At 32.5% G+C, this 27167-nt stretch overlaps 1 protein-coding gene across 2 annotated transcripts; it reads left to right on the plus strand.

Moving 5' to 3' along the window:
* On the plus strand, positions 1–26399 carry LOC132706198 (uncharacterized). Of its 2 annotated transcripts, none has more exons than XM_060677383.1 (6): positions 1–182; positions 238–1207; positions 2249–2357; positions 15712–15928; positions 20152–20292; positions 24970–26399. In XM_060677383.1, exons 2-6 carry the CDS (start codon positions 267–269, stop codon positions 25218–25220), a joined length of 1659 nt encoding a protein of 552 aa, XP_060533366.1. In that variant the 5' UTR covers positions 1–182; positions 238–266; the 3' UTR covers positions 25221–26399. The 2 variants fall into 2 exon arrangements, with proteins under 2 accessions (XP_060533366.1, XP_060533367.1); XM_060677384.1 differs by having other exon boundaries at positions 241–1207.
* Positions 26400–27167: the final 768 nt, after the last annotated feature.

Raw genomic sequence — 27167 nt, forward strand, 5'->3', positions numbered from 1 at the left:
ATTCGGAGAACTAACCTCCATGTGTACTGTGATGTGTGGACGCTGGTCGTGCGAAACAATCTAAAGGGGATTTACCAAATGACGTCTTTGCGAAAAGTTGTGATAAACTATTGATGACGCATACCAATTTCTGGATCTGCCAGCAAAAGTTCCGCTTGCTTCGAATGTAATAGCAGTAACAGGTAGGCATTACCGTGTTAGGGTTTGATAAATGCTTAAGATTATTGGTATTTTTAGCAGCAGACTTTCAGCTTGGCGACTTCACCATGGATCTAGAAAAACGTTTAAACAAATTGGACGGTAAACTCAGCCATTTCTCGCGCAAAGGAACGAACGGGGAAAAAAATTGGCAGCTGGTTGGTTTTAAAGATAATCTCGCCGTTCTGGGCCCCACAGAAGTCGAAAAACAGCCTCTACTCAAGAAGGTGCAAGTAGATACTGATCCGGATTCTGGGCAAAAGTTCATTAAACTCAATGGAAAGAAGTTGAAGGTGATCTCTCAGGACCAGATCCCCAAAGAAGTGAGAAAAAAAGCGATGCTCGTTAAACACAGGACTATAAACATAGGGAGTTCTGATACTCCGTTGACTGTACGTGTCATTAGTAAAGTGACGCAAGTGAACGCGCAAGCTTTTAAACTTCAAGATCAAGCCACAGATAAGAATAGTGCTTTGAGCACACAAGATAAGGCAAGTCACAAACCCACGATAAATGATCTGAAGTATAAGCACATATGTGCGGCAAAACAACTGGTGAAAGAGTTAGTGAATCCAACGCCGCGTGTTACTTACAAACTCCTGTCAAACAAAACTCTGGAAGTTTTGAACAACGTGAAAATGAAAGCTCTCAATTTATCTCGGAAACGCGGAAATAACAGTGACGTTAATGTGAAAATTGATAAGTGTATTCAAACTGAATTGGGTGCTGTGAAAGAAAGTAGTTGTCAAACGGATCACTTGTTTGATTGTCCAGAACTGCCATTCGGTAATTTAGATTTTTTGTTTGACCTGGATAACTCGGAGGATTCTCCGATTCTCAACAATGTTAGTCTCGGTGTGGGGCCCAAAATTACTCCAATTATGGGAGGAAAAGTAGTGAGCAGTGGTTCGAGTGCTTGTTGGAAAGGACAATCTGTGACGTTAAATTCAAAAAAGCAGTTTTTTGAGGATTTAAATGTGGCGATGATACCAAATGAAAATGGCAACCTGTGAGTATTTTTTTTTATTTGGCATGTGGCTTCCTAATCTTATCAGCCAATTTAAAGAATTAATGTTATTGTTTCCCTTTGCTCGTTGACAACCTGCTTTTTAAAAAAACTCATTTTTCAAAATGAAGTTTTATAAACTTTACAGTAACACAAAAGCAAGTTTAAATGTTTAAAGATTTTTCAACATAAATAAAACTCGTGCTGTGCTAAAATTTCCTTTTTTTAAATTAAAGGTTAATTTAATCTTACAAAACACGCAAAGGAATTGCAGTCCGTCTGATGATAAAAATAAACTGTTTAATGAAAAACTTGATATTTTGCTTATAAATTAGTCATCAATTTGCGGATAATCGTGTTATCACTACAGTGTACTTCCCCAACGCATATTATTTTGCCCATTTTTATCATTTCAGTAAATAAAAATTTTAGCGGACAATTTTTGGCGCTTTTTTGTGAATCACCATTTTAATCTTAATTTTTTTGGAAATTTTCATTTTTCATTTTGGGGTGATAAGTAATCGGCAATGGCTCGTTTAACTAGTTTTCTTAGGTTGGGTTGAGTTATTTTTTAGTTATATAACTTGGAAAATTTTGAATGAAATCAGATTTTTGAATCATTTTTCGGAAGTTTGTCGGATTCCACGGCAATTACAAACGCATTTAATAATAATATGGGTATACATAAAAAGTAAACTGTTTTAAAAGCTATTTTGGAAAAACGTTTTCAAAAGGGACAGGCAAATTATATTTTTTATTTTTTTTTTCTTTCTCTTCAAATTTGTTTATCTTATAATTTATGAGAAATATTTAAAAGAATACATTATAAATGTACACATCGCACGAAAATTATTATAAATTTGAAAATTTGAGGTTATACTGCAAAATCCTCCTCTTTACTTTATTTTTGTTCTTCTTTTCTTTTACTTCTATTTTACTATATTTTTTATTTTTCAACTGGGAAAATATTGGGAGGCGGCTCTCTTATTTTGGATTATGTCACTTGCGTGACGTAAGGTGTTGATTTTTTTTTACAATTTTCAGGCCAATTCACGTGGGAGTGTTGACCAACAATGTGGATTTGGTCAAACGGATGTGTGTCGTCCTGAGGGCGAGGAAAATTGACGTCAACGTTGAAAATCACGACGGTTGCGTAAGTAATTGATTTTTCATGCCCAATCATACAGGGTGTTCCAGATATCGATACCCGGAACTCGCAAAGGCGGTTAAAGCAAATAATTTTTTTTGTCGTCTCTTCTTTTTTATAATAAAATAAAACGAAGAAGATAAAGAAGTCTAACACTTTTCCACAATTGCACAAATAAACGGTAATAATCACATTTTTATTCGTATTTAAATGTTGAGATTAATAATAATAAAAACTCCTTTTTTCGGATTTGACTGATTTTGAAGAATATTTTTTAACTTTTGTGGGAAATTTGTCTTATTCTCCAGTAATTAAAAAAATATTTATTTAAAAATATTGATATTTATAATAAATAAAATATTTTGAAACATATTTCGAAAAAATTAACAGAGAATTATCTCAATCGATGTTAAATTCAATTCAGTATATAAGTTAAACAAACAAAGGTTAATAATAACAATAAATAAATGTTTTTTCCAGTTTCCATTTGACCTATTTTAACAAAATAAGATTTATTTATTTAAAAATATGGGTGTATGTAAAAAATACCCGGTGTGAAGCCTATTGTGAAAAAAGTATGAGAGAATTGTCTTAATCGTTGTTAAATTCAATTCAATATATAAATCACACCAACAAATATGTTCATAATTCTTAAAACCGACCCAAAAATTATATTTTAAATTTTTTCTCTTTCTCTTCAAATTTATTAATTAAATAATAAGGTGGTGGTACATTAGAATAAAAATAAAACAAGAAACATCGATTTATTACTAAAATTAAAATTCCTCATAAAAAAAAATTATTCATAGATACACACATTGATACTTATATTGCAAAGTACAAAATACAAAATCTGACAGTGCATTGACGAAATATTTTTTGCAATTATATATATATATATATATATATATATATATATATATATATATATATATATATATATATATATATATATATATATATATATATATATATATATATATAACGCAATTAATAATTCGGCATTTAAACTTGGGCAACATACAATTCTTAAATTTTAAAATTTTCCCAAAAATATGTTTAAAAATGGAAACACTTGAGTTTCTGATTTATACAAAATACGACATTAGTGAAATTGCCTATCACAATTTTTTCTAGAGTGCAAGTGCTTTTTTTAACTTGACTAATTAAATTATTTACCAATGGACACTGGTGTCTTATACATTCTGCTACCCTATTGATATCACGAGCTAAATAAGTAACATGGAGTGCAGCATTCCATAAAAGGAGTATAAATTTTTCTGTTGCACATAAATTGTTGATTTTGTCCAATTTTTCGATTTCAAGTAAGTACTTTTGTATATCTTACTTACTTACTTATTAAAATTTTCTATTATACCGAAAAAAAATTTTGTTTTCTTTACTAAATACTAAACATCAATAATGAAAAACGAAAATAATTCAAAAAAGTAATAAAAATGAATAACAAAATTAAAATTTAAAATCGAATCGAAGCTCTATATGGCGAAATTGAAGGGACTGCTTTTTTTTTTCTTTGTAGAGAGTTCCAATTGTATTTTCACCATTTCTTCCATAGGGGCATCTTAACCATGATACATAAAAATGTCTCTAGCAGCCTAACTGAATATAGGGCTTGTTGAATGGTGGTGGTGGTCCCAGATCAACTTCCTCTTCCTCTTGTTGCTCTTTCTCGTCCTTTTTTGCTTGTTGTAATGTGGCTTCGTCTGTCAAGTTTGCTGTTGTAGGCAAATCCTTATCTATCACCATAAAATCTTGCAACTCCTCACTCGTAAACGTAATTGTTGTTTGAAACTGCTTTATCCGCTCGCTTAGTGGGTGATCATCTTCCAAGTTCTGTTCGCATTCTGTCTCGGTAATAAGTCCTGCATGACGATAGGAATGTTGAATTGTTGCTGCTGTCATCTCTTTCCAAGCTTTACAATAAGGTTGACTGCATCTAGCATATTAATGGAAAATTTGTCTTCAAACTCGATCATTTCCATTAAAATGTTTTTCCTGTATCAACTTTTAAGACTTTTTATTACGCTCTGGTCCATCGGCTGTAATGCACTTATTGTTTTGGCAGGAAAAAATGCCAATTCAATATTCCAGGGATTTCGAATATGGGAATGTGCAGGGCAGTTATCTAAGAGAAGTAATATTTTCCTCCCATTTAATTTTGCATCCCATTTCCGTATCTCCTCTTCAAAAATTTGTGATGTCATCCATGCAGACCTGTTTGCCTTATAATTGATCGGCAAATGCTCCATGTTCTTAAAACATTGATTTTCCAATCACGACTAGCTTTCTTTTTTCTCTCCCACTCATATTGGCAGCTACTTACGCGGTTATATGTTCTTTAGAAAGTTTTCCAGCCACACAGTTGATCTGGCGTCATTAAAAAAAAAAAAGTTTTGTCGGAATTAAAAATGTCGTCAACAGGGTACTTTTCTGCTAGTTTTGGACACGCTTCTCCAGCCAATGGTTAGTGACGTTTCTGTCGACATCGCGGGCTTCGCCACTTATCTGTCCATAATTTATACCATGTGTCTGTTTGAACTTCTCCAACCATCCTTCCGAAGCCTTGAAATTGATAGTGAGGGAGCGGATAAAGCAGTTTCAAACAACAATTACGTTTACGAGTGAGGAGTTGCAAGATTTTATGGTGATAGATAAGGATTTGCCTACAACAGCAGACTTGACAGACGAAGCCACATTACAACAAGCTGTTCAACAAACTTTTCTGCTTTTAGTTTTACGATAGGTCCAAAGAGTGGTACACTTTTAAGACGTTCCTGTTGGAACCACTGCAACATTGCTCGATTCAAATCTTCAAATTTTGGCTTTCTTAGTTTTTTACTAGAACTGCCTGCCGCTTCAGCCTGAATAATTTGTTCTTGGCACTTCCAAATCGTGGATGCAGTCGACGGTGTAAGTCCCTATCGACGTCCCACATCACTTTTATTTTCTCCCCGTTCTATCTCCCGAATGAAAGCAACTTTATCATCTAGAAATAAAATTTTTCGCTTACTCGCCATGCTCGCTGTATTCACTAAGTCAAATTAGAATTGATTGAAACAATGGTGTGCTTTTATACATACCAATAAAGGCATTAACCTAATAGCTTATTACGAGATAAACATTTAGGGCGACTATTAGATTATCAGGGTATGGAATTCTGATGTGCCTTTTTTTCTTTCGGTATAGAGAGTGAGAAATTCGTTATAAAGAGTGGATTAATACATAATTTGTATGGAGATCTAATAGTACAACAAATTTTGTACGTTATACGGTGTTTCGCTATAGCGAGTTTTCACTGTAATTAGACTTTCTTCTTTTATTCATATTTTAGGTTAGGTGGTTGGGCCCTTATTTGTATCTACGTTTTTCGGCGATTATATCAGAGAACTTCACCCAGCCTCTAGCAACATCGCAATCGTCATGGGCAATATCAGAAAGTTTCGTAGTAACCAAAATGCCTCGCCTTTAATTTATTTCCTTTACTATTTGAAGACGCTTCAATTAATGAAAGGTGCTGAAAACACCAACAAAATTTTAGCAATACGTCACCATTTGACGAATACTTGATAATATGACAAATTTACAGTCGCATATTGTTTATCTTGATGCGTTGGCCCAATCCAATAAATGTTATTATATTGCGCAATATTTACCGTTTCGATTCTGCTCCAAATACAAGTAAACAAGGCGGATTCGTCGATGTTGTGTTGTCATTTGGCTTGAAATATTTAAAAAATGAACGTACCCTTACATCGGTGCCTGTAGATTTGGCGAAAAATGTTGAGCAATACTTTCCGAGAACAATTTCCTATTATTATTGTGACGGTCCGTCCCGAAATACCTGGATGGTTCGATAAGGTTTTGTGGAAAATATTTTGCGGGTTTTATCCACACGTGCGTGATCACTGGAAAAACCCTTTTGAGATTATGATTGCGGAATTTGCTAATATTTTTCTTAACGCCTTACTAAAATTAAGTTGCCGGCCTTGGAACGAGAGTTTTCGAGATTTTGTCCGTAAAATCTTCCGTTTATTATTCAGTAACTTATTGATTGAATTTCATCTTTTGAGTGTTTATAAAAAAGTGCATGAAACATATCTTGTATTATTGAAATGCATCCTTTACGGGAAAAAATCAGCAGTCATTCACATAAGTCGAAAAGTAAAAAAGATATATTTTTCCACTATCGACCTCTAACAGCAACGTTCAAATAAGTTTAAAATTTCGTAGTAGTCATGTTAAAAAAAAAGTTTCATATAGCATTATATTCTAAACACGTTTTCAAATAATGAGAAAATTCAGAAGATGTGCGTTGTAATATAATACAGCAATATAGCAATAATTTTGGTCAGAGCATATAGCAATTACAGTGTCAAATAAAGCACACAGCTATAAATTTTGTAAAAGCACATAGCAATTACAACGTCAAATAATGCACACAGCAATACTTTTTATGATACTACACAGCAATTACAACATCAAATTCAGTACACAGCAATAATTTGATGAATAGCACACAGCTATAATTTTTGCAATATCACATAGCAATTACATCAAATAAAGCTCACAACAATAATTTTTGTTATAGCACACAGCAATTACCGCATCAAATTAAGCACACAGCTATATTTTTAGTTATAGCACACTGCAATACTAACGTCAAATTAAGCACACAGCAATAATTTGACGGATAGTACAGAGATATATTTTTTGTAATAGTACACAGCAATTACTAAAGTCTAAATTAAGCACACAGCAATAATTTAACAAATAGCACAGAGCTATATTTTTTATAATAGCACATAGCAATTACGACGTCAAATTAAGCACACAGCGATAATTTGACAAATAACACATTTGTCAAATTATTACAATTATTACAAGGCAACTACAAAAGTCAAATTAATCTTACAGCAATAATTTGACAAATAGCATACCAGCTATATTTTTTGTAATAGCACGCAACAATAATTTAACAAGTAATATACCAGCTACAATTTTTGTAAAACACAGCTATACAGGCAATACTAACATCAAATTAAGCACACAGCAATAATTTGACAAATAGCATACAGCTACAGTTTTTGTAAAACACAAGGCAATTACAAAAGTCAAATCAATCATCCAGCAATAATTTGACATATAGCACACAGTTATATTTTTTGTAATAGCACACAACGTTTGCGATCTCACAAAGCAATTACATCAAATAAAGCTCACAGCAAACATCTCTGTTATAGCACACATCAATTATAACCTCAAATTAATCACAACGCAATAAGTTAACAAATAACGCACAGAAAGTAACTGATTTTTGCAGATACGCTCCTTTTTTAAAAAAATAAGTAGAGATAATCAATATCAGAGGAAAGCTCATACTTGCTCAATTGTCGTTTTCTGATTTTTTTTCTGCTACATCCGATTTGATTGTTGTTTTTGTTGACTTTGTTTACTTGTTTATTATTTTGTTGTTCTGCACAATTTCGATTTCCTTGTATTGTGATTTTTTTTGTCTCAGTTAGATTCATTTAGTTGTGCATAGAATGTTGCTTTTTTCCTTCCTTTGTTGATTGATTGATATTGATTTATTTTCTGCAAAGAACTTTTTACATACAGCGTGTCCCAGTTAAAGTGCAGTCCTTCCCTTGTAAAATCTTTGTTTTTGGTTCATTTTTTACAGATCTATAAAAAAATATCAAAATCGAACAGTAAACAAAAATTTTACAGTTCTTAATCTCCATCATTTTTATACACTTCATTGTTTATGCCACCCCATAAAAACAAGTCTAGGGATGTCAAGTCAGGGGAAAATGTCGATTAAAACAATTTATAATAGGCACTACGGCTTCTTTAATTTCGTAAGGCAGATTATCAATTAATGGAAATGTATAGTTCTTCAACAATATTAAATATATCTTCACTATTCAGTATGACGAGAGATAATTCGCGACTATTTTGGGTTTCCTTGATGGTTTCCTCTTCGTGGTGTAATTCCTGTGACGGTACGCTAGATTATCGTGCGTTGAAAGTTTTTTCAAATGTTTTTCCCATTCGTCTGTTGTGATTTTTGTGTTTTGTATGTATTCATTTATTGATTTTCTTCTATTCCTCAGTAGATTCTATATTTTATTCTGTCCCCCCTATAGGTCATGTTCCATATCCTTAGAAAACTTCTCCCAGTGTTCTCTTTTGATTTTTCGAATATTTTCGTTGACTCTGTTTCTTCTTGTCTGAATCGGTATTTTGTATTTGTTCTTCCTCCTTTTTTATAGTTCTTCTTCCACAGGCTTTTTTTTATTAAAACGTGTTATGTTTACGAGTTTATTCTACTAACGCTTTTTGGTGCATTTTAATTATGCTGAATATTTTCGAGATATTGGGTTGTTCGGAAAGTCATTTCGTTTTTTTTGGGGAACATGAAAGACAGTTTTCGTATAATGAATAAATATTTTATTAAATTATATATTGGCCATTCTGGTCCAACACCTTTTGCCATCTTTCTGGCAGTAACATAATTCCCCTCTCATAAAAGTTTTGGTCCTTGCTGGCAAAAAACTGGTTCAGGTGGTTTTTGACATCTTCATTTGAGGTAAAGGTTTTGCCATCCAAAAAATTTTGCAGGGACCGGAACAAATAGTAATCGGAAGGCGCCAGACCTGGAGAATATGGTGGATGTTGCAGTACGTCCCATTCAAGCTGTAAAAGTTTTTGGCGAGTGACCAAACTTGTGTGAGGTCTCGCATTATCCTGGTGGAACACTACACCCTTCCTGTTGATTAATTCGGGCCTCTTCTCTTTAAGTGAATCATTCAATTTGTCCAGTTGATGACAATAGACTTCTGAATTAATCGTTGTATTGTCCGGCAAAAGCTCAAAAAAAAAACGATTCCTTTGACATCCCACCAAACGAGGAGCATCACCTTTTTTTGGTGAATGTTGGCTTTTGACACGCTTTGAGCCGGTTCATCATACAACATTGTTGTATACAACCCATTTTTCGTCCCCAGTAATAATCCGCTTCAAAAATGGATCATTTTCTTGACGTTTGAGGAGCGAATCACACACGTCAATGCGACCACACAAATTTCGCTCCGTAAGGACATGGGGCACCCACACATCGAGCTTCGAGGTTAAGCTCATGCCTTTCAAATGGCCATAAACAGTCGAATTCGACAAATTTAATCTCTCACCGATCTCTCGTGTGGTTATTCGCCGATTTGCATTAACTAATGCCTTTATCGCATCTTTGTCAGCTTCGACCGACCTTCCAGACCGTGGTGCATCTTCGACATCAAAATTGCCGGATCGAAATTTTGCAAACCAGTTCTGGCACTGGCGTACTGTTAACACGCCTTCTCCATACACATCCGTCAATTTTTTTTCTCGCTTGGACAGCATTTTTACCTTTTCTGAAGTAAAAAAGTAAAATATGACGAAAATGCTGCTTATTGCTCTCCATATTTAAAAGGGCACCAACCAAAAACTACTGCGTAGAATTAATAGAACTTTTTCACACACAAGCCTTGCAATATCTGCTCTCAAGACATATAATGGTTATGCGGCTTAAGTGTGAAGTTGGTTTCGAAAAAACGTAATTAAGTCCTCTGACGGGAAAAAACGAAATGACTTTCCGAACAACCTTATACGTTCTTTCGAAAATCGAGGCCCAAATACTACCTTGAGGTAAGTGACGTGACACGTTAATCAAACAACAATGTTTTATCAGAATCTCCGTTATCTTATCGGCTAAGTCAATCATCAACACCTTAGTCTTTGTAAAATATCCGTTCTCAAACTTACCGGCGTTTAAAAGGGTATTATGTCACTAGTCAGGAATAAATTGAACACTTGGGCCATAACCAAGTAACCAAAAGTAGCCGAAACTTTAAATTTCTTGAAGTACTTTACTTTACGTTTTTCTTTTGCTGATTAAAACATAATTTTATTCTTGGGAAAACACCATATGGTCAATACGATTTGTGGTGGCATAGTCGGTAATCAAACGCCGTACGGAATAAAACAGATTGTTCATTATGCTTCCACTTATGTCTATCTGATTAATGCAAGACAGCCATCACTAACGATCACCATCGGAACATTAAAAAAATATATCATACCGTATAAAATATAATTTGCCAACAGTAAATATACAAGTAAACCATGTTTCTTTGTATTTATAATCATTATCAGAGCCGAAATTGGAACTGCTTCTACCAGAAAATGGTCCCATATTAGTAAAAAATGTATTATCAATTTGGTTTTTTTCTTCACACTTTTTTAGTAATATATTAACTTTTTTTTAATACGTCGTAAATCGCGCACATTCTTTCCTAAGATAAAGAAATTAGACGATATGAATACAAAACACTTTTTCTATGTATGGTAAAAAATAAAAATAAGTAAGTATCTAAAAATTATAAACATTGATATAAATAAAATATGCATGAATTCAAATATTGCTTAAAAAAAAATTTTTGTTTTTTTTTGGCTCTTACCCTCTCAAGTGTTTCTTTTTGATTAAAAAAAAAATCCCCACCAAAGATGAGCCCTGTAGCTCAACTCTAGTTAAAAACAAAAAAACAAGTTAAAAACCTACAAAGTTATCAAAAATTATTTTAGCTTTCAGTCATCTTTTATTAAGAAATTCGTAATTGTCAAAACATTTTTAAAAAAGCCTAAAAATGTCAATGACCACCCTGTATATTTGTGTCTAATACCTTTGTTTAAGAGATTTGACTTGTTTTTTAAAAATTTACATAATTTAACTAAAACCTTTTAGTTTCACCACTTTTTTTGTTCATAAATAGAAAAATCGGGCAAAACAAAAATTTTTTCTTGACCTTTTCGGACGCATTGAACCACCGTCATTTATATTGCTACAAGATGAAGAATTTAAAAATAACTTAATAAAATAAAATTTAAATTTTCCGCTATAGTATACAAATGTGTCATGGACAGGACAGGCAGATAGTGCGTTCGTGTCGTCTGTTTGTGCAAATAGAACGTTATCGCTCCTGCGAAAAATATAAATTCCGCGAAAACGCCGATTTATCCATAGAATTTGATAACTACGTGGAAAACTGATGTTTGTTCAGTTGTCTATCGGATAATGGGCCAAACAGTACCGATCAAGGTGTGAGACGCAAACATGTCGCAATATATCTCCCAGTCTTGACTGGTATTGAATTATTTTGGGACGGTTAATAAGGCAATGCGTCGTTAAAAAATTAAAAATTTGACGTATAACTGGTTACCTATAGAAATAATATCCCTTTATATAGTTCAGGCCACCTTGTATTTTTCATCGTAGTAAATATAGTCCAAATGAGTGTATTTAAGTATACTACGACCAGAAATATAGTGCCTTTACAACCAACCCCGTGATTAACTTTGCCTAATGTTTTTTACTCCAAAACCTCAACCCCTTAACCGTAACCATTCCAGGACCGTCCTAGGAATTTATCTACCTACACTAACAGGCGGGATATACGTATGTTTTCAATCTTTTAGTAATAATTCTGAATTTCTTATAAAATTGTAAACATTTAAACAATTTCACAACATGTGTTAAAAAACAGGAACCTTAAAAAAATATATTTATCTGTATTCTTATGACGTACCTTTATCTACCGCGAATGTAATCTGTAGTCTTACAAACGATTTTTCTTGTTTACAAATCATAAAACATAAAACTATGTAGAAGACACAAAAATACAAGAAGACAAATGTTGTTAATCGACAGGCACACAAGACAAAAATGAGAATGAGAATCAGGTACATAAATACGTACTTACTGAAAGAATCATATTTAAATACCTCCGTAATATATATAAGAACATCTTGCAATTTAGATTAGACTCTTAAGAACGATACATGATGTTAAAATAAATGATTCTACTTATTCGAAAATACCTTGCAGCATCAATGCATAATCAAACTTAAAAAAAAAAATCAAGTTTATAAAAATATTCAACTCAGGCAAGACTTAATGCAGAATAAACATCTATTGAACTAAGGTGGCAATTACTTGGTGAAAATCCATTTAACAAAATAAATAAAAACTAAAAGTTCAGATTTTTACGCAACTATATATTTTCACATGACAGTTGTTTCGACAACACCCTTTATCAAATTACCTGCTACTATATATACCGAAAAATCACAATAAAACCTAATTAAAGTTGTGAGAATTTAAGTTTAATAAAGGAGAGGTATTTAAATCTAATTGATCGTTAAGAATGTCTCATTTTGTTAATCTCCATGTGTTTTTCTGTGTTTAAGTGTGTAGCTTAATTAGAATCTAGACTATTGTTTTTAAACGCTCTTTTATGTTCGTTAATGCGTTCCTTCAAGGATCTACCTGTTTGTCCAATTTAAATTTTAGGACAAGATTCGTACTTCAATCTCTAGACACGTGGTTTTTGAGGTTTTGAACATTTCGTTTTATTGTTTTTGAAAAATTGTCCCAATGTGTTGTTAGTTCTGAAAGTTATTTTTAAACCACATTTTGACAAATGTTTTGAAACCTTTTCGCTGGGTTCTCCTATGTATGTAATTGTTTTAAATTGTTCGTGTTCTGTGTTAGGTTTCGGATAATTAGAATTTACTGTTGTCTGGATTTGTTTTTATTTATAATTTTATCGATAATGAACGGATTGTTGCCGTTGTTTAATGGTATTCGGTTCTTTGTCGTAATTTTTCTGTTGAGACTGGCGTATTAAGAAGCGTGTATATAAGAGTGAAATTTTGTGTGTATAAGGGTGATTTGAGCTGATATGTATGACTGTGTCCGCGTGTGAAGGTTTTTGATAAATGGAAAAATGTAATTTGTTTTGCGTTTTCGTAATAGTTAAGTCTAAAGAATTAATAGCGGTATCCTGTTCAATCTCGATAGTGAATTTTATACGATTATGTAATGAGTTAATGTAATTTAAAAAGGAATTCAATTGTCTGTCCGTTCCAACAAAGCAAGCAAAGACATCATCCACGTATCTATACCACCATAGAAAACTTTTGCTTAAAGGATGTTCTAGTATGATATTTTCCAAATTATCCATAAAAATCTTGGCTAACAAAGGACCAAATAATAATTGATCTAAAGATACTATTAAGCAATCTAATAAATCTTGTTTCACCAATGGGTTAACCTGTTCCCGAGTGAGGGTGAAATTTACACTATATGTTTATATTAAATGTATATTTAAGAAAATTTAGCATTTATTGTTTTCGTGAATATTAATGTATTTTTAGTAACTATCCCAATTTTTTAAATACAGATCATCAATTAGTGGTCAATAAATAACATAACATCTAAACATCCAAAAGTAAATTTTTTAAAATACTTTCTTTTAAGTGAAATTTTGCAATAAAAAATAGTTATCGTCGAACCAGCTAAGAATTTAATTTTATTTCCTATAAGAAGCAGTACAAAATAAAGTATCTTTAAAAAACATGTTTTGCATCTAAATTCGACACCATGATTACGATAAAAATGGATTTCATCGCGTCATTTTCCACAAACCACGCAACCACAAAAACTGATAACAGACGCACGAATAATGCTTAATTGTCGTTTATGCGTGTAAAACGAGCCGACCAAAGGTGCAAACATAAAAGGTAAACATTATGACATACTTGTAGCCACGTTTGTTTAACGCTAGCAGCGCCACCATCCGAGAGTACATTCGCGAATAGAGATCTAATACATTTTCATCGACGCGACGTTGCCGTTTCTTAGAAAAAGTAGCTAGTAATTTTCTTTGCTCCGGCAACTAATTAATTTATTTATAATAACACCAAAATCCGTGAAACCTTTGTTATCTGCGAAATTAACCTTCCTTTAAAGCGTCTTTCAACAAGAAATTAATATTTTTAACAATTGTATTTCTTAAGGGTCTGAAACTTTATGACTTAAATCCATAATTTTATTCTTAAGCAAAAGGCTTCATAATTTTTCATTCATTTTTATTTATTTACAAATTTACAGCTCTGGTTCCTGTTTCTTGTCTTGCGCATTGAATTTAATTGCAAATTCGTATTACTGTCATTGCGGCTTCTTGTGATTATTATCCTTTTCTATTTTCTTATGTGTACTCGGATATAATCAAAATTATGAGCAGCCAAGAAAAAATCGAGCATAATTTCGAAAAATATGTTAAATTAAAAAACAGTACAATTTTTTATTGCTATCTTGCGATTTTATCAAAACATGCCTTGTTCTTGAAAAAGTAGTTATGTGTGTGTGAAGCAGCAGGGATAGGCTAATTTTCCCCGTTTTTCTATCCCCTTCCCGTTCCTTATATCGAAACGAAAAGTGCTGCAAGTTTGCAAGATGACGCTGAGGAAGCAGTTGCACACGAGAACTGTCTTATTATTGGTAACATAGTAACGTTTTTTCTCTGAGAGCAACTTATATTGGTTTTAAAATGCTTAAAGATTCTTGTGCTATCGAATATTTGGTAAATTATGTCCTGTTGCCAGTACAACCTGATCGTCTGCAAAGGGGAAGGCGGGTGTCGTCTATATTTATCCCCATGCCTTAAAGCGCTGCTGAGATAAACTTTAAATAGTATTGGACGCCTTTTGTTTGTGCTTGGTTTTCTCTATGCAGGGCTTTTACGGTGTTTATGTATACATTATTTATGTTAGGTTCTTTCAATTTCTGTAAGGGCACAGAGTCGAACGCTTTGCGAAGGTCAATAAAGGTAGCGTGAAGGTCCATTCCTCTTGCTCGTTGTTTTATTATAAATATAGTGTCTGCAGGATCGCGGTGGTCGAAACCCATTTTGTTCTTCCATTTCTGAGACTTCTTCTATTCGGACTGTTGCAACTCTTTCATATTGCTTTCCGATGAACGATATAACTAATACCTGGGTATTACAGTCGCTTCTGTTTCCTTCTCTTGGAACCGGCTCTCCTCTCAGGCATCATTATTATTCTTCATTTTTCATTTTTCGTAATGCTGCTTGTATCTCTTCCAATTTGTGTTACGTTTGAAATTGTTTATGGTTCTCCAAACTGCTCTTTTAGCACATTTATTTTCCCACGATTTGTTTTTTATTTTCTTTTTTAAAAACAGGAATAATTTTGGCAATCTTCCACAACTCAGGAAAAGTACACCGTGTGCCAAATAAATCGACCCATAGGAGATACGAAAAAAAGTTTCGTACAAAAGTTTCTTGGACTCTCCTGAATTTTTAAAGTATTATAATTTCGTTGATACAGGGTTTCCCAAAAGTATCCCATCCGACATCAACTTCGTTGATCCTATAGTCGGTCATTTTATTTGGTATTGATTATATGAATGTAGTAGTGCATATCGCTTTTTTTGTGTTTGCAGACGCCGCTACAACTATCCATAATCAAAAATGCCGGACCCAACGTGGTATGCCGATTGTTGGACTACGGAGCCGACGTATCGGACTGCGACGGTGACGGCAACAACGTAATCCACCTAGCTGCCAAATTTAGGCGGAAGAATTTGTTGGAAGTCATCTTATTCCATAATCGGTTCAAAGAGCTCTACGCACGCTGCTTGAACGATTTCAGTTTCGAAGGTAAGACATGTATTAAGTGTTCGCAAATGTTTTCCATGATACCACCATAAAAGGTATTATAATGTGTAATTTAATAAGATTATGCCTACCTAAATAAACAAAAATAATATATATTATTTCCAAAATCTTTGAGAGTCCGAAAATTATTTCATGGGGTCTTGAATAATATTTTTGCCCAGACTGTACAGAGTCTCGTTGGTCTCAAAAGTTTTACACAATTTAAAATTACAATTAAAGTCTACAAAAATAGTTACGAATAAAACATACATTTTTTAAATGTATGCTTTGAATTCCTTTTAAAATACTCCAACTTTTTTATTAATAATAATACATAATAAATACATGAAAAAATTTATTTGTCAGACTTCTATTAGGACACCTCTCCTTGCATTTGTTTTACTGCACAAAAGGATATGTTTCTGCCTCACCCAGTATATAAATTATATGAATTAAGTCAGCTACTAAGTTTTTTTTTGTTAATTTCCTGACACGGCAATAAATTTAATTTACTCAGTTGTGAGGTAAACACTTAACAATGCCATTTCGTCATCACCAACTAACGTTTTAGCAGTAGTTTTTGATATAAAGCAAGGAAAGTTCAAATAAGTCGCAAGGTGTTAAAAATTAATAAAAGTTGTATGTTTTCGTAAGATCTCTCAGAAAAAATAATAACGAAAATCAAAATACTTGAAAAACTATTAGGGTTTGTTATGTATTGTTATTAATAAAGTTTTAAAAGGGGAGATTTTAAAAGGGAATCCAAAACAAAATTTCAAAAAAAAATATGTTCCATCTTAACATACACAAATGAAATTTTATGTTTTAAGTATCCCCACAAAAAATATCACAAGGATTCAGATCGGAGCTGTTGGCAAGCCATTTGATAGTTCCTTGCCTACCTATCCAAAGGACGTTATAGGGCCCATCTTGATGCCAACTTAAATTTAAATAATTCTTGACAGGCACATTATTTGACCACTGTTCTATCGCTGTTGCAAGGAAATCTGTTTTGTTCAGAAAATTTCTATCTTCTTGAGATCTTCTATACATTTCAGTGGAAAATTCCAGCCTCTGCTTTTTATGTTCATCGATTAAATTTTGCACTGGATACGGGTAAAACTTATGAATTTTAGCGTTCTTTGAATTTTACTGTAGGACTGTTCGGAAAATTTTTTAACGTCAGGTATCGAATATTCTGAAATTTCAAAAATATGCGAAATATAAGAATTAAGAAAGAAGAAACCAAAGTCATGATGTCAAGTATCGTAATAGTATAATAATCTACACTGAAAGTAAAGTAATATATGTATTGAGGTTTTCAAATTTTTTAATTACATTTTTAATTGTATTTATTGAAGGGAGTCTTCTCCTCGGATATATTTGTCGATATTCTCTTTCAACCCTTGCAAAATTTGAATAATATAATCTTATTGTTTGGCGTTTTTCTTCCTCAGTATAACCTGATATCTTAAATATCTTAAGTAATTTAACTTACGCTGCCGATCTTTAGTTTTGATTGATTGAAACAATTGCAAACATAAATAATATGGTTGGCATCAAGGCAGACTTGGCCATTTTTAAACAATATGGCTATGGTCCAGAAGTGGAATGATAATTATTTTTAAACTTCATCCTGTTGGCTTGTTCAGAGCTTGACTGAAACTGGCTCGCATTTTACTCTACCTGCTTATATATTGTTTGAGGGGGGCGGAGCTAAATGAGGGGCATAAACATGGATGACTGATTCCCATATTGGTGACAAGCAGAGACCCGAGTCGCTGTTAAGATTGTTAGGTTGTTTATACATTTCTATAGACCCTCGGATTTTTCGTTGGTAGAAGAATTGATTACATGCAAGAATTTTAGTTTTATCAAATAAAATTTTATGACCGGTTTCGTGATTGTCTTGGGCAACAGCTGATGAGTTTATTTGTCTTAGTCTTAAGGCTTTTTCATCCGGTCTCTTCCATTATATTTTTCGCCGCATATGCCTGGAATGGAGAAGTGGTAAATCTGGTTTTAACGATATATTTTTTTAGAACTTTTGATATGTGGTCAGTGATGTTTTGAATGTAAGGAAGGACAACAGTAGCAAGTGTGGGATTGCTTTCGGCTTCATTGCTATTGGAAATTTGTGATGAAGTGTATTTTTTGATGGAACGCTTAATATCTTTATTATGGAAAATATTAGAGAGAAAAGCAGGTGTTTTAATTCTGGGTTCAGTGGCTAGGGCTGAGATAAGTTAGACTAGTCGTGTCTTATGTAACGGCTCCAGCAGTTAAACTCCCGACAAAATTAGTAAATATTTTAAACCAAAATTTTCAGTAAAAAAATTCTTTGGAATTAATCAACAAAATTAAAGATATCAAAATCCCTTCTAACGCAACACTATTGTCTTTAGATGTACAAAACTTATTTCTCAGTATCCCACCTAGGGATGTGATAAATTTAGTAAATTTCACGCTCACTCGGAAACAGGTTAACCTATTGGTGAAACAAGATTTATTAGATTGCTTAATAGTATCTTTAGGCCAAAATTATTTTGAATTTAATGCACAGATTTACATCTCTAAGAGAGGTTTGATTATGGGAAACCCACTTAGTCCTTTTTTAGCCGATATTTTTATGGGTACTTTGGAAAATATCATACAAGAACACCCTTTAAGTAAAAGTTTTCTGTAGTGGATGGATACGTGGATGATGTCTTTGCTTGCTTTGTTTGAACGAACAGACAATTCATTTCCTTCTTAAATTACATTAACTCATTACATAATCGTATAAAATTCACTATCGATATTGAACAGGATAACTCTATTAATTTTTTACTCTAACTATTACGAAAACGCAAAACAAATTAGATTTTTTCATTTATCATAAACCTTCACACACGCACACAGTCATACATAACAGCTTAAATCACCCTTATACACACAAAATGGCTGCATTTCACTCTCTTATACACCGTCTTCTTAATACGCCACTCGCAACAGAAAATTACAACAAAAAACCGAATATCATTAAACAAATTGCACTGAACGACGGCTACAATCCGTCCATTATCGATAAAATTATAAATAAAAAACAAGTCCAGACAACGATACACTCTATTTATTCGCAACCTAATACAGAACACGAACAATTTATAACAATTACATACATATGAGAACCCAGTGAAAAAGTTTTAAAATATTTGTCAAAATGTGGTTTAAAAATAGCTTTCAGAACTAACAACACAATAGGAATTTTTTTAAAAAACAATAAAACGAAGTGTCTAAAATCTCAAAAATCAGGTGTCTACAGGTTGAAATGCGGATCATGTCCTAAAATTTATATTGGACAAACGGGTAGATCCATCAAGAAACGCATTAACGAACATAAAAGAGCGTTTAAAAACAATAGTCTAGATTCCAATTATGCTACACACTTAAACACAGAAAAATTTGACGACAATTTTAATATTTTACACTCAGCTACAAAAAGTAGAAAATTAAATTTATTGGAAGCCATGGAGATTAACAAAATGAGACATTCAAATGGATTGCTTAACGATCAATTAGATTTAAATACCTCTCCTTTAATGAACTTAAATTCTCACAACAACTTTAATTAGGTTTTATTGTGATTTTTCGGTATATGTAGTAGCAGGAGACACGGTGTTGTCGAAACAAATGTCATGTGAATATATATAATTTCGTGAAAATCTGAACTTTTAATTCTTATTTATTTTGTTAAATTAAATTAAAACTAAGATAGTAAGCAAGCTGTAAACAAGAGAGTCGATAACCGATGATTTTTGGACCGGATGGTGATGTGATAATGTATTAAGGTATCGGTCTGTGTGCGTAGGTTTTCTGTAGGCTCAATGACTCAATGTTAGTTATGATTTTCTATTGATAAGAATATCTAAGAATGGGAGGTTATTATTAGTGTTTATTTCAATGGTAATACGAATGTTAGAGTATATAGAGTTTAAATGTCTAAGAAAATCTACTAGGGTTTCTTGGCCCAAATAACAAGCTCTGAAGAAGCCAAGTTCGACTCAGCAAAAACCGACGCAGGCGGAATCCAGAAGTTTTGTAAAAAGTATAGGGCATTGCATTAAAAAAAAAGATGTTGCCAACATTTTGACAGCTTGCGATCGTCGTTTGTTTTTTCTGACATTTGCATAAGATAATAGAGCAAAAATCTTCAAACTTTTGTATTTTTCTTTTCGAAATTTTAGGTTTGACGCCGCTAATGATCTGCTGTTTAAGCGGATGGACAGACGGGGTAAAAACTTTTCTCCGACATCGCGCGAAGGTGAATCTCCGGGACCAAAAGTCAGGCCGCACGGCCCTGTTCCACGCCTCCGAAATACACAGCGGTAAGTTTCGGTCCCGCGCCGATAATAATATTCTACAGGGTGATTCACGATTTAAAGCAAGCATGGTGTTGCGGGGACTATTTATTTTATATAATAGTCAATGAATAGTTAAACCGGGACCAGAAAAAAAAACATGGGATTTTAAATGAATTCCTTAGGAATTGAAAATGAACTCTTTTTTTGTTTTTAGAGATCAATGCAAATAAAAAAACAAAATCTGGGGTTAGTAGGCAACTGACGTATAAAACAGAACGCTATCAATCTTCTGACGTGTAAGCCTATATCTTTTTTTTTAAACGGAACACCCTGTATATTATATATGTGTTTAATAGAATATCTTATTCCTATTACAATGATGTTAGGCACTTTATATTTTAGTCCATTCGGTTTTGACAAATCGGCGAAAATAGGAAATTTTCTGTGCATTTTTTGTGTCCCCAAAACAAAAAATCCATTAAAGTTGAGCCGGGGCTGTTGGCTGGCCAATCCATAGTTCCGCCGTTCCCTGTCTAACCCCTGAGATATTCCATGTTAAGAAAATTTTTAACTTGCACAACCAATATCGTGTATTTGGTCTATTACAACCTTTTCTTGTAGTGAACGAACTTTCATCAGTCCATAAAATGTTTTTCAAAAAAACACTCTAATTATGTCTATTTGAAAAATCCTCCTTTGACATTATTCTGCGCTTACTTTTTGACTTGGACTTTAGATTCTTTCAAACCTGAGTGGATTGATTCCTGAGGAATACCTGTCTCTTCCTATATTCTGGTAATAGAAGAAACTGGATGTGCTTCATAGAATCCTAACATGTTTGCCTTATTTTATTAATTTCAATTCAGGCATGCCTTTTTAGCATTTAATATTTTTTCTTGCTACCTTGGAAATATCTGTGGATAAAATGTGTCTGTGGATACTCAGCTAGCACTTTTATTATTTAGAAAGTATACTTGATTACTCCTTTGAGGGATGCTAAATTCAAGAATTCAAACATCAACGTTGTTTACTAATATGCCAAATATATTATAATTGAAATCATATATAAATTGCCAATTTGTCAAAAACGAGTAGACTAAAATATACAGTATGCTACATCATTGTAATCGGAATCAGATATTCTTATATATTCTTATTAAACACATATATAATGTACAGGGTGTTTCGTTTAAAAAAATTACTGTAGGCTTATATGTCGGAAAATTGATAGTGTTTTGTTTTATATGTCACTAACGTTACTAACCCTACATTTTGGTTTTTCTTTTACTTTGGTATCCCAAAATAAATAATTTAACGCACGGTACAGCCTTAAGTGAAGTACAAAGCAAATGACGTCACAAACAGATAACGATTAATTATTATATTTATTATTAACATTTCCCGAATACTTTTCTTGAAATTTCTAATAGTGCTTATACATTTCACAGAGTTGATGCACATATAATAAGGTCCTTTTTCTGTTATCGACAATTTGATTAGGTAGCCATAATATTCTGGGCTCGAGTGTTATAATTGTGTATTATTTTTGCGTTAAATTCATTTCAATTTTTATTTTTATTTATATTAGACATTCGTAACTCTAGATTGCACACACGGTCATTGCCTGTAGTTGCTCAAAGGATCCTCTGCAAGAGTCATTGTACTGCATTTTTCTCATCGATCTTATGGTTCTCTTTTGAATAATAAACACTTTTTTAGTTAATAACTACAGCCCCAGAGTGTTATGCCATACCGTACAATAGATTCATAATTGACACAATTAACCGTTCTTAAGGCATGCGTTCTCATATACCTTCCGGTATCTTTAATTGCGTAACCTATCCTATTTAATTTTGTACATACTGTCCGTATATGTCGTTCCCATTCTAAATGTTCCTTTATTTGGACACCTAAAAACTTCGTATTCTCCGTAAACTGTACATTTATTTTTGTTAATTTCTAAATATTCAGGAATCTGGGCTATTTGATTTTAATTTGTTACAGTCAATAGGTTTCTTCCAGGTGCTAAAATATTTGTAATAGGATATCAAAAAATTATCTATGCCCATTGGTGGATCGTTTATATAAAAAATAAAAAGAATTGCTCCTAGTATGCTACCCTGTGGTATCCCTGTACTATTTTGTTAGATTTCAGATTTTGTAGTATTGAGTTTTACTATGGCTAAGTTTTTTTTCTCGAACTGCCCCCAGATGGTTTTTGTGAACTGAAAAATGGTGGAACTGGTTGATCTGTTTTTTAAGTAGAGAACAGTTGACATTTATTCATAAATTCATCGAATCTGGAGCATATCACCCTTTCAGTTTGGAAAAGCTGGGTAAAAGACTAATTGGTCGTTAGTTATCTAGATCTTTCAAGTCCCCTTTTTGGTAAACTGGTTTAATTAGAGTTAATTTTAGTTGCTCAGCAAAGACCGCTTACTTCATTGAGTTATTTATTAAGTAACAAAAAACCTCGATAGTTTCACTATACTAGCCGGAATTTGGTCATAACCGCTGTTATATTTGTTTTTTAATTTTACTGAAATTTTCAGTATTTCATTTTTTGTCACAGGAATCATATGTACTGACTGACTATTACCTATTATGCTATATTAAAATGGAATATAAGTTTGCGCATCTAAAAGTGCTGGGATTATGGTTGTTTCGTCGAATCTTCAGCGAAGTCTGGAAGGTTCTTGTTACTTTTTCCTGTAGCTTCTGTAATACTTTTCATTTTGTTATCCGAGTTTACTATTCTCCTTTCGTATAATTGTTTTTTTCTTCAATTAGAAGTTTATCATATTCGTTCTTTGTTACTTTGCATAAATATTTGTAGTTAGCGTTTGTTTTTGACATGGTTAACGATATATCTAATCTCTGTTCAATCCCTTTTAGATTTAAAGATTTTGTAAGCCCTTTTGATAAGGAAACACTCATTGAAGATATTTTCCCAATTTTGACAATTTAGCCTTTCAAGAAAACATGCTTTGTCATCGTCGCTAAAAAATCTGTTTTGTACAAATTTATTTTCATTGCCCTTCTTTAAACTAAATGCAAATTGTTGCGCCAGATGATTTGAAATATGAGCCTGAATTACTATAGAATGTTCATTACTATCTAAATTGGTAAAAATATTATTTAGATAACTACTACAGTTTGGTGTTATTCTGGTATTGCATGTTACAGTTGGATGTATTCCGAAAAACTAAACAGAAAAAAAAGAGAATTCTTCCGACTGTTTTCTAGCAACATTTCAATATTAAAGTCCCCTGCAATAAATACTATTATTGTCTATTTCTAACAGTGTCAACATCAGTTCTAGTTTAACAAAATACATAAGAACTAAAAAATTTAGTATTTAAATCTATTTGATGGTTAAGCAAAACATTTGAATGTCTCATTTTGTTAATCTCCATGGCTTCCAATAAAATTAATTTTCTACTTTTTGTGGCTGTATGTAAAATATCAAAATTGTCGTGAAAAATGTATTTTCCTGTGTTTAAGTGCGTAGCACAATTACAATCTAGACTATTGTTTTTAAATGCTCTTTTATGTTCGTTAATGCGTTCTTTTGAATTAGTCAACAAAATTAAAGACATCAAAATCCCTTTCAACGCAACACTATCGTCTTTTGATGTACAAAACTTATTTCCCAGTATTCCATCTATATAGATAGAATTAGTAGTTTTGACGCTCACTCGGAAACAGGTTAACCCATTGGTGAAACAAGATGTATTAGATTGCTTAATAGTATCTTTAGACCAAAATTATCTTTTAATTAATTTAATGGACAGATTGACATCTCTAAGGAAGGTTTGATTATGGGAAACCCACTTAGTCCTTTGTTAGCCGAGATTTTTATGGAAAATTTGGAAAATATCATACTAGAACATCCTTTAAGTAAAAGTTTTGTATGGTGGTATAGATACGTGGATGATGTATTTGCTTGCTTTGTCGGAACGAACAGACAATTGAATTCTTTTTTAAATTACATTAACTCATTACATAATCGTTTAAAATTCACTATCGAGATTGAACAGGATAACTCTATTAATTCTTTAGACTTAACTATTACGAAAACGCAAAACAAATTAGATTTTTCCATTTACCACAAACCTTCACACACGGACACAGTCATACATAACAGCTCAAATCACCATTATACACACAAAATGGCCGCATTTCACTCTTTTATACACAGACTTCTTAATACGCCACTCGCAACAGAAAATTACAACAAAGAACTTAATATCAGTAAACAAATTGCACTGAACAACGGCCACAATCCGTCCATTATCGATAAAATTATAAATAAATAACAAACCCAGACAACAGTAAACTCTATTTATTCTAAATCTATTTAACACAAATTACATACATAGGAGAACCCAGTGAAAAAGCTTCAAAACATTTATCAAGTAAAAGCCACCTCAGTTCAAGTTCTAGTTTACTTAAAAATAGATCAAATTGTCCTTGACGAGGTCTACAAACTGATACTATGATGATTTTATATTTTTTTGCAGCATGCATTCCCACGTAGCACATTCAAATTCCCCTTGTATTGATAGCTCACAAATTTTCATGCGTTCGCTGCTTCTCAGATTTTGTTTAACGTATACGGCACTGCCTCCATGTTTTCCCTTATTCCTTAATACGTCATCGGTTGCGCGTCATCCGGTATATTAAACTTTGAATTTCCAGCCGAGATCGTGCGTTTGCTATTGCAAAACGGCGCGGACCCGAAAGTGAAGAATTTCTTCGGCACGAGTCCACACGACGCAATGTACGAGCTGGACACGATCCCGACCGAAATCAAGAACTTGATCTTTAGCAAAACGAAGAAGCGGAGCAGCGAGGCGGAGCTGAACCCCGCCAGAACGTCCAAAGCGGCCAAGTTGCTGAAAACGTACCCGATGTTCAAGAAAATCGATAAACCCGAAGCGTTTGGGTAACTGCCAAAATTCGAATAAAGAAAAAATGGCTAATCTGCTGAAAAATGGTATAATAACAACTAACGCAGGCTTATTGCAATGTAGGTTTTAAGTTGTCGCCAGTTCGTTGAATATGGGTATATACCAAAATAGTCCATGGAGTTAAGGTCACAAGAGTTTGGCGGCCAAATCGGGTGCCGGTGCTATTCACAAAGCCGTTAAGTCGTCATTTCTTTCTTCAGCAACGCGTGTAAGGCTCAAAACTTTCTTCAAAATACGCCACTTTGACATCAGGATTTGCTGGTATCATTCTAAAATACCGTTTACAAATATTTTACAAGTTAAATTCATTAAGTTTATTTAAATATAATATATAGCGTATCAAGTAATTTCCAATGGTCTTTTCTTATTTAATTTTTTTTTAACAAAATCAACGCACTAATTGAAGAGTTGAACATTTTTATTTTGAGGTTTAAAATGCGTAGTGGCCACGGAGACGTCTTGAAAAATGGAAATTTTGTATTTTTTTTGTGCGTTAGAGACAAAAGTAATAAGTAATAAAAATAAAGGAGAAAAAAAACTATAGTTCACGCATTTTGGTTAGTTGGCTAGCACAGAATTAAAGAATATTTTTATTTTCTTAGCAATATATTTCTTAAAAAGTTTACTTATTTTTTGAGTTTTATTCTTCTGCTATTCTTCTAAATCTGGTAATATGACTCTTATCGAAAGAAATACCACGTAATTCTAATTTATGTTATTAAGTAATGTGTCTAGATAGTACTTTTTTGGACGAGCAAAAGCGTACAATAAGGCAAACTGACATTTTAGATGTATTTATGGTAAATCGTTTAAATGTCAGAATGATTTTTTGCTTTGGTAATATTCAGCGACATTTTCTGAAGCAAATCTGACTTTATATTTATTTATTTAATTTTTTCTAGCATTTCGATGAGAAATACTGATTAGCTTATTATACAATGTGTCCCAATAGTTCAAATCCTAACAAAAAAGAAAAATTGAACACCGATATAAGCTACCTAATCTAAAAATATTTTCATTTATACAGGATGTCCTAAAAATCTGCACCAAATCAAAGTGTTTTTTTTTCTGACGATACGCCCCGTTATCAAAAACAATCAAAACCCAAAAACAATATTCCGCAATATTGTGTGTTTCTCTATATTTATACTTTATATATATATATATATATATATATATATATATATATATATATATATATATATATATATATATATATATATATATATATATATATATATATATATATATATATATATATATATATATATATATATATATATATATATACTTGATTTTTATTATAGGCCGGGCCTAAAATATGTAAGACAGTTAAAAAATAATATAACTTTAATTGTAATAATTAATTGAAAAATTAGAAATTTAATTAAAATGTTTTCGTCTAAATTACCTCCCACAAAAAAAAACTGTGAATTATGGAAAAAGAAGGCTAAATAAACTAACCAAAGATTAGATTGTCCAATGAAATTAAGAATTTTAAGAAATCTAATGTCTTTGCGGCACTAACTATTTTAATATTTCACCCCATGTAAATTGATCAATAATTATCAATCAAAGTAAAAAAAGTAGCTCCTATCTTCAATGATATTGGCCATTTTTTTCAAAGTTCCAAAATTAACTTTGTCCTTAGCTGAGTGTAGATTGTACACAAATGTAAGAATTGTAAACCCCACGTGAAAGGTTCTTTAAAAAACAGGTACGATGGGAGCTATATAGAGTGTCCCAAATAGGATGCCTCGTTCCCTATCGCGGTGAAATTAAAAGTTATTTCATTTGGCCGTGACCTTTGGAATATACCAGGAGACACAGGAAAGTGGGTATAATTTTTTTAAAAAAAGTTTTGTTTTTACGTTTACAAGGAAATTTATATCAATTTTTCTTCAAACGAAAACACCCTGTATATTT

The sequence above is a fragment of the Cylas formicarius genome, unplaced genomic scaffold (genome assembly GCF_029955315.1).
Source record: "Cylas formicarius isolate icCylForm1 unplaced genomic scaffold, icCylForm1.1 PGA_scaffold_8__14_contigs__length_24414737, whole genome shotgun sequence".
Lineage (NCBI taxonomy): Eukaryota > Metazoa > Arthropoda > Insecta > Coleoptera > Brentidae > Cylas > Cylas formicarius.

Excerpts from the sequence above, each read along its gene's own strand:
- LOC132706198 (XM_060677383.1), top strand. The coding sequence starts at position 267 with ATGGATCTAGAAAAACGTTTAAACAAATTGGACGGTAAACTCAGCCAT. Across the intron at positions 1,208-2,248 it reads CCAAATGAAAATGGCAACCT|GCCAATTCACGTGGGAGTGT; the intron begins GTGAGTATTTTT and ends TACAATTTTCAG. Across the intron at positions 20,293-24,969 it reads CGCCTCCGAAATACACAGCG|CCGAGATCGTGCGTTTGCTA; the intron begins GTAAGTTTCGGT and ends TTGAATTTCCAG.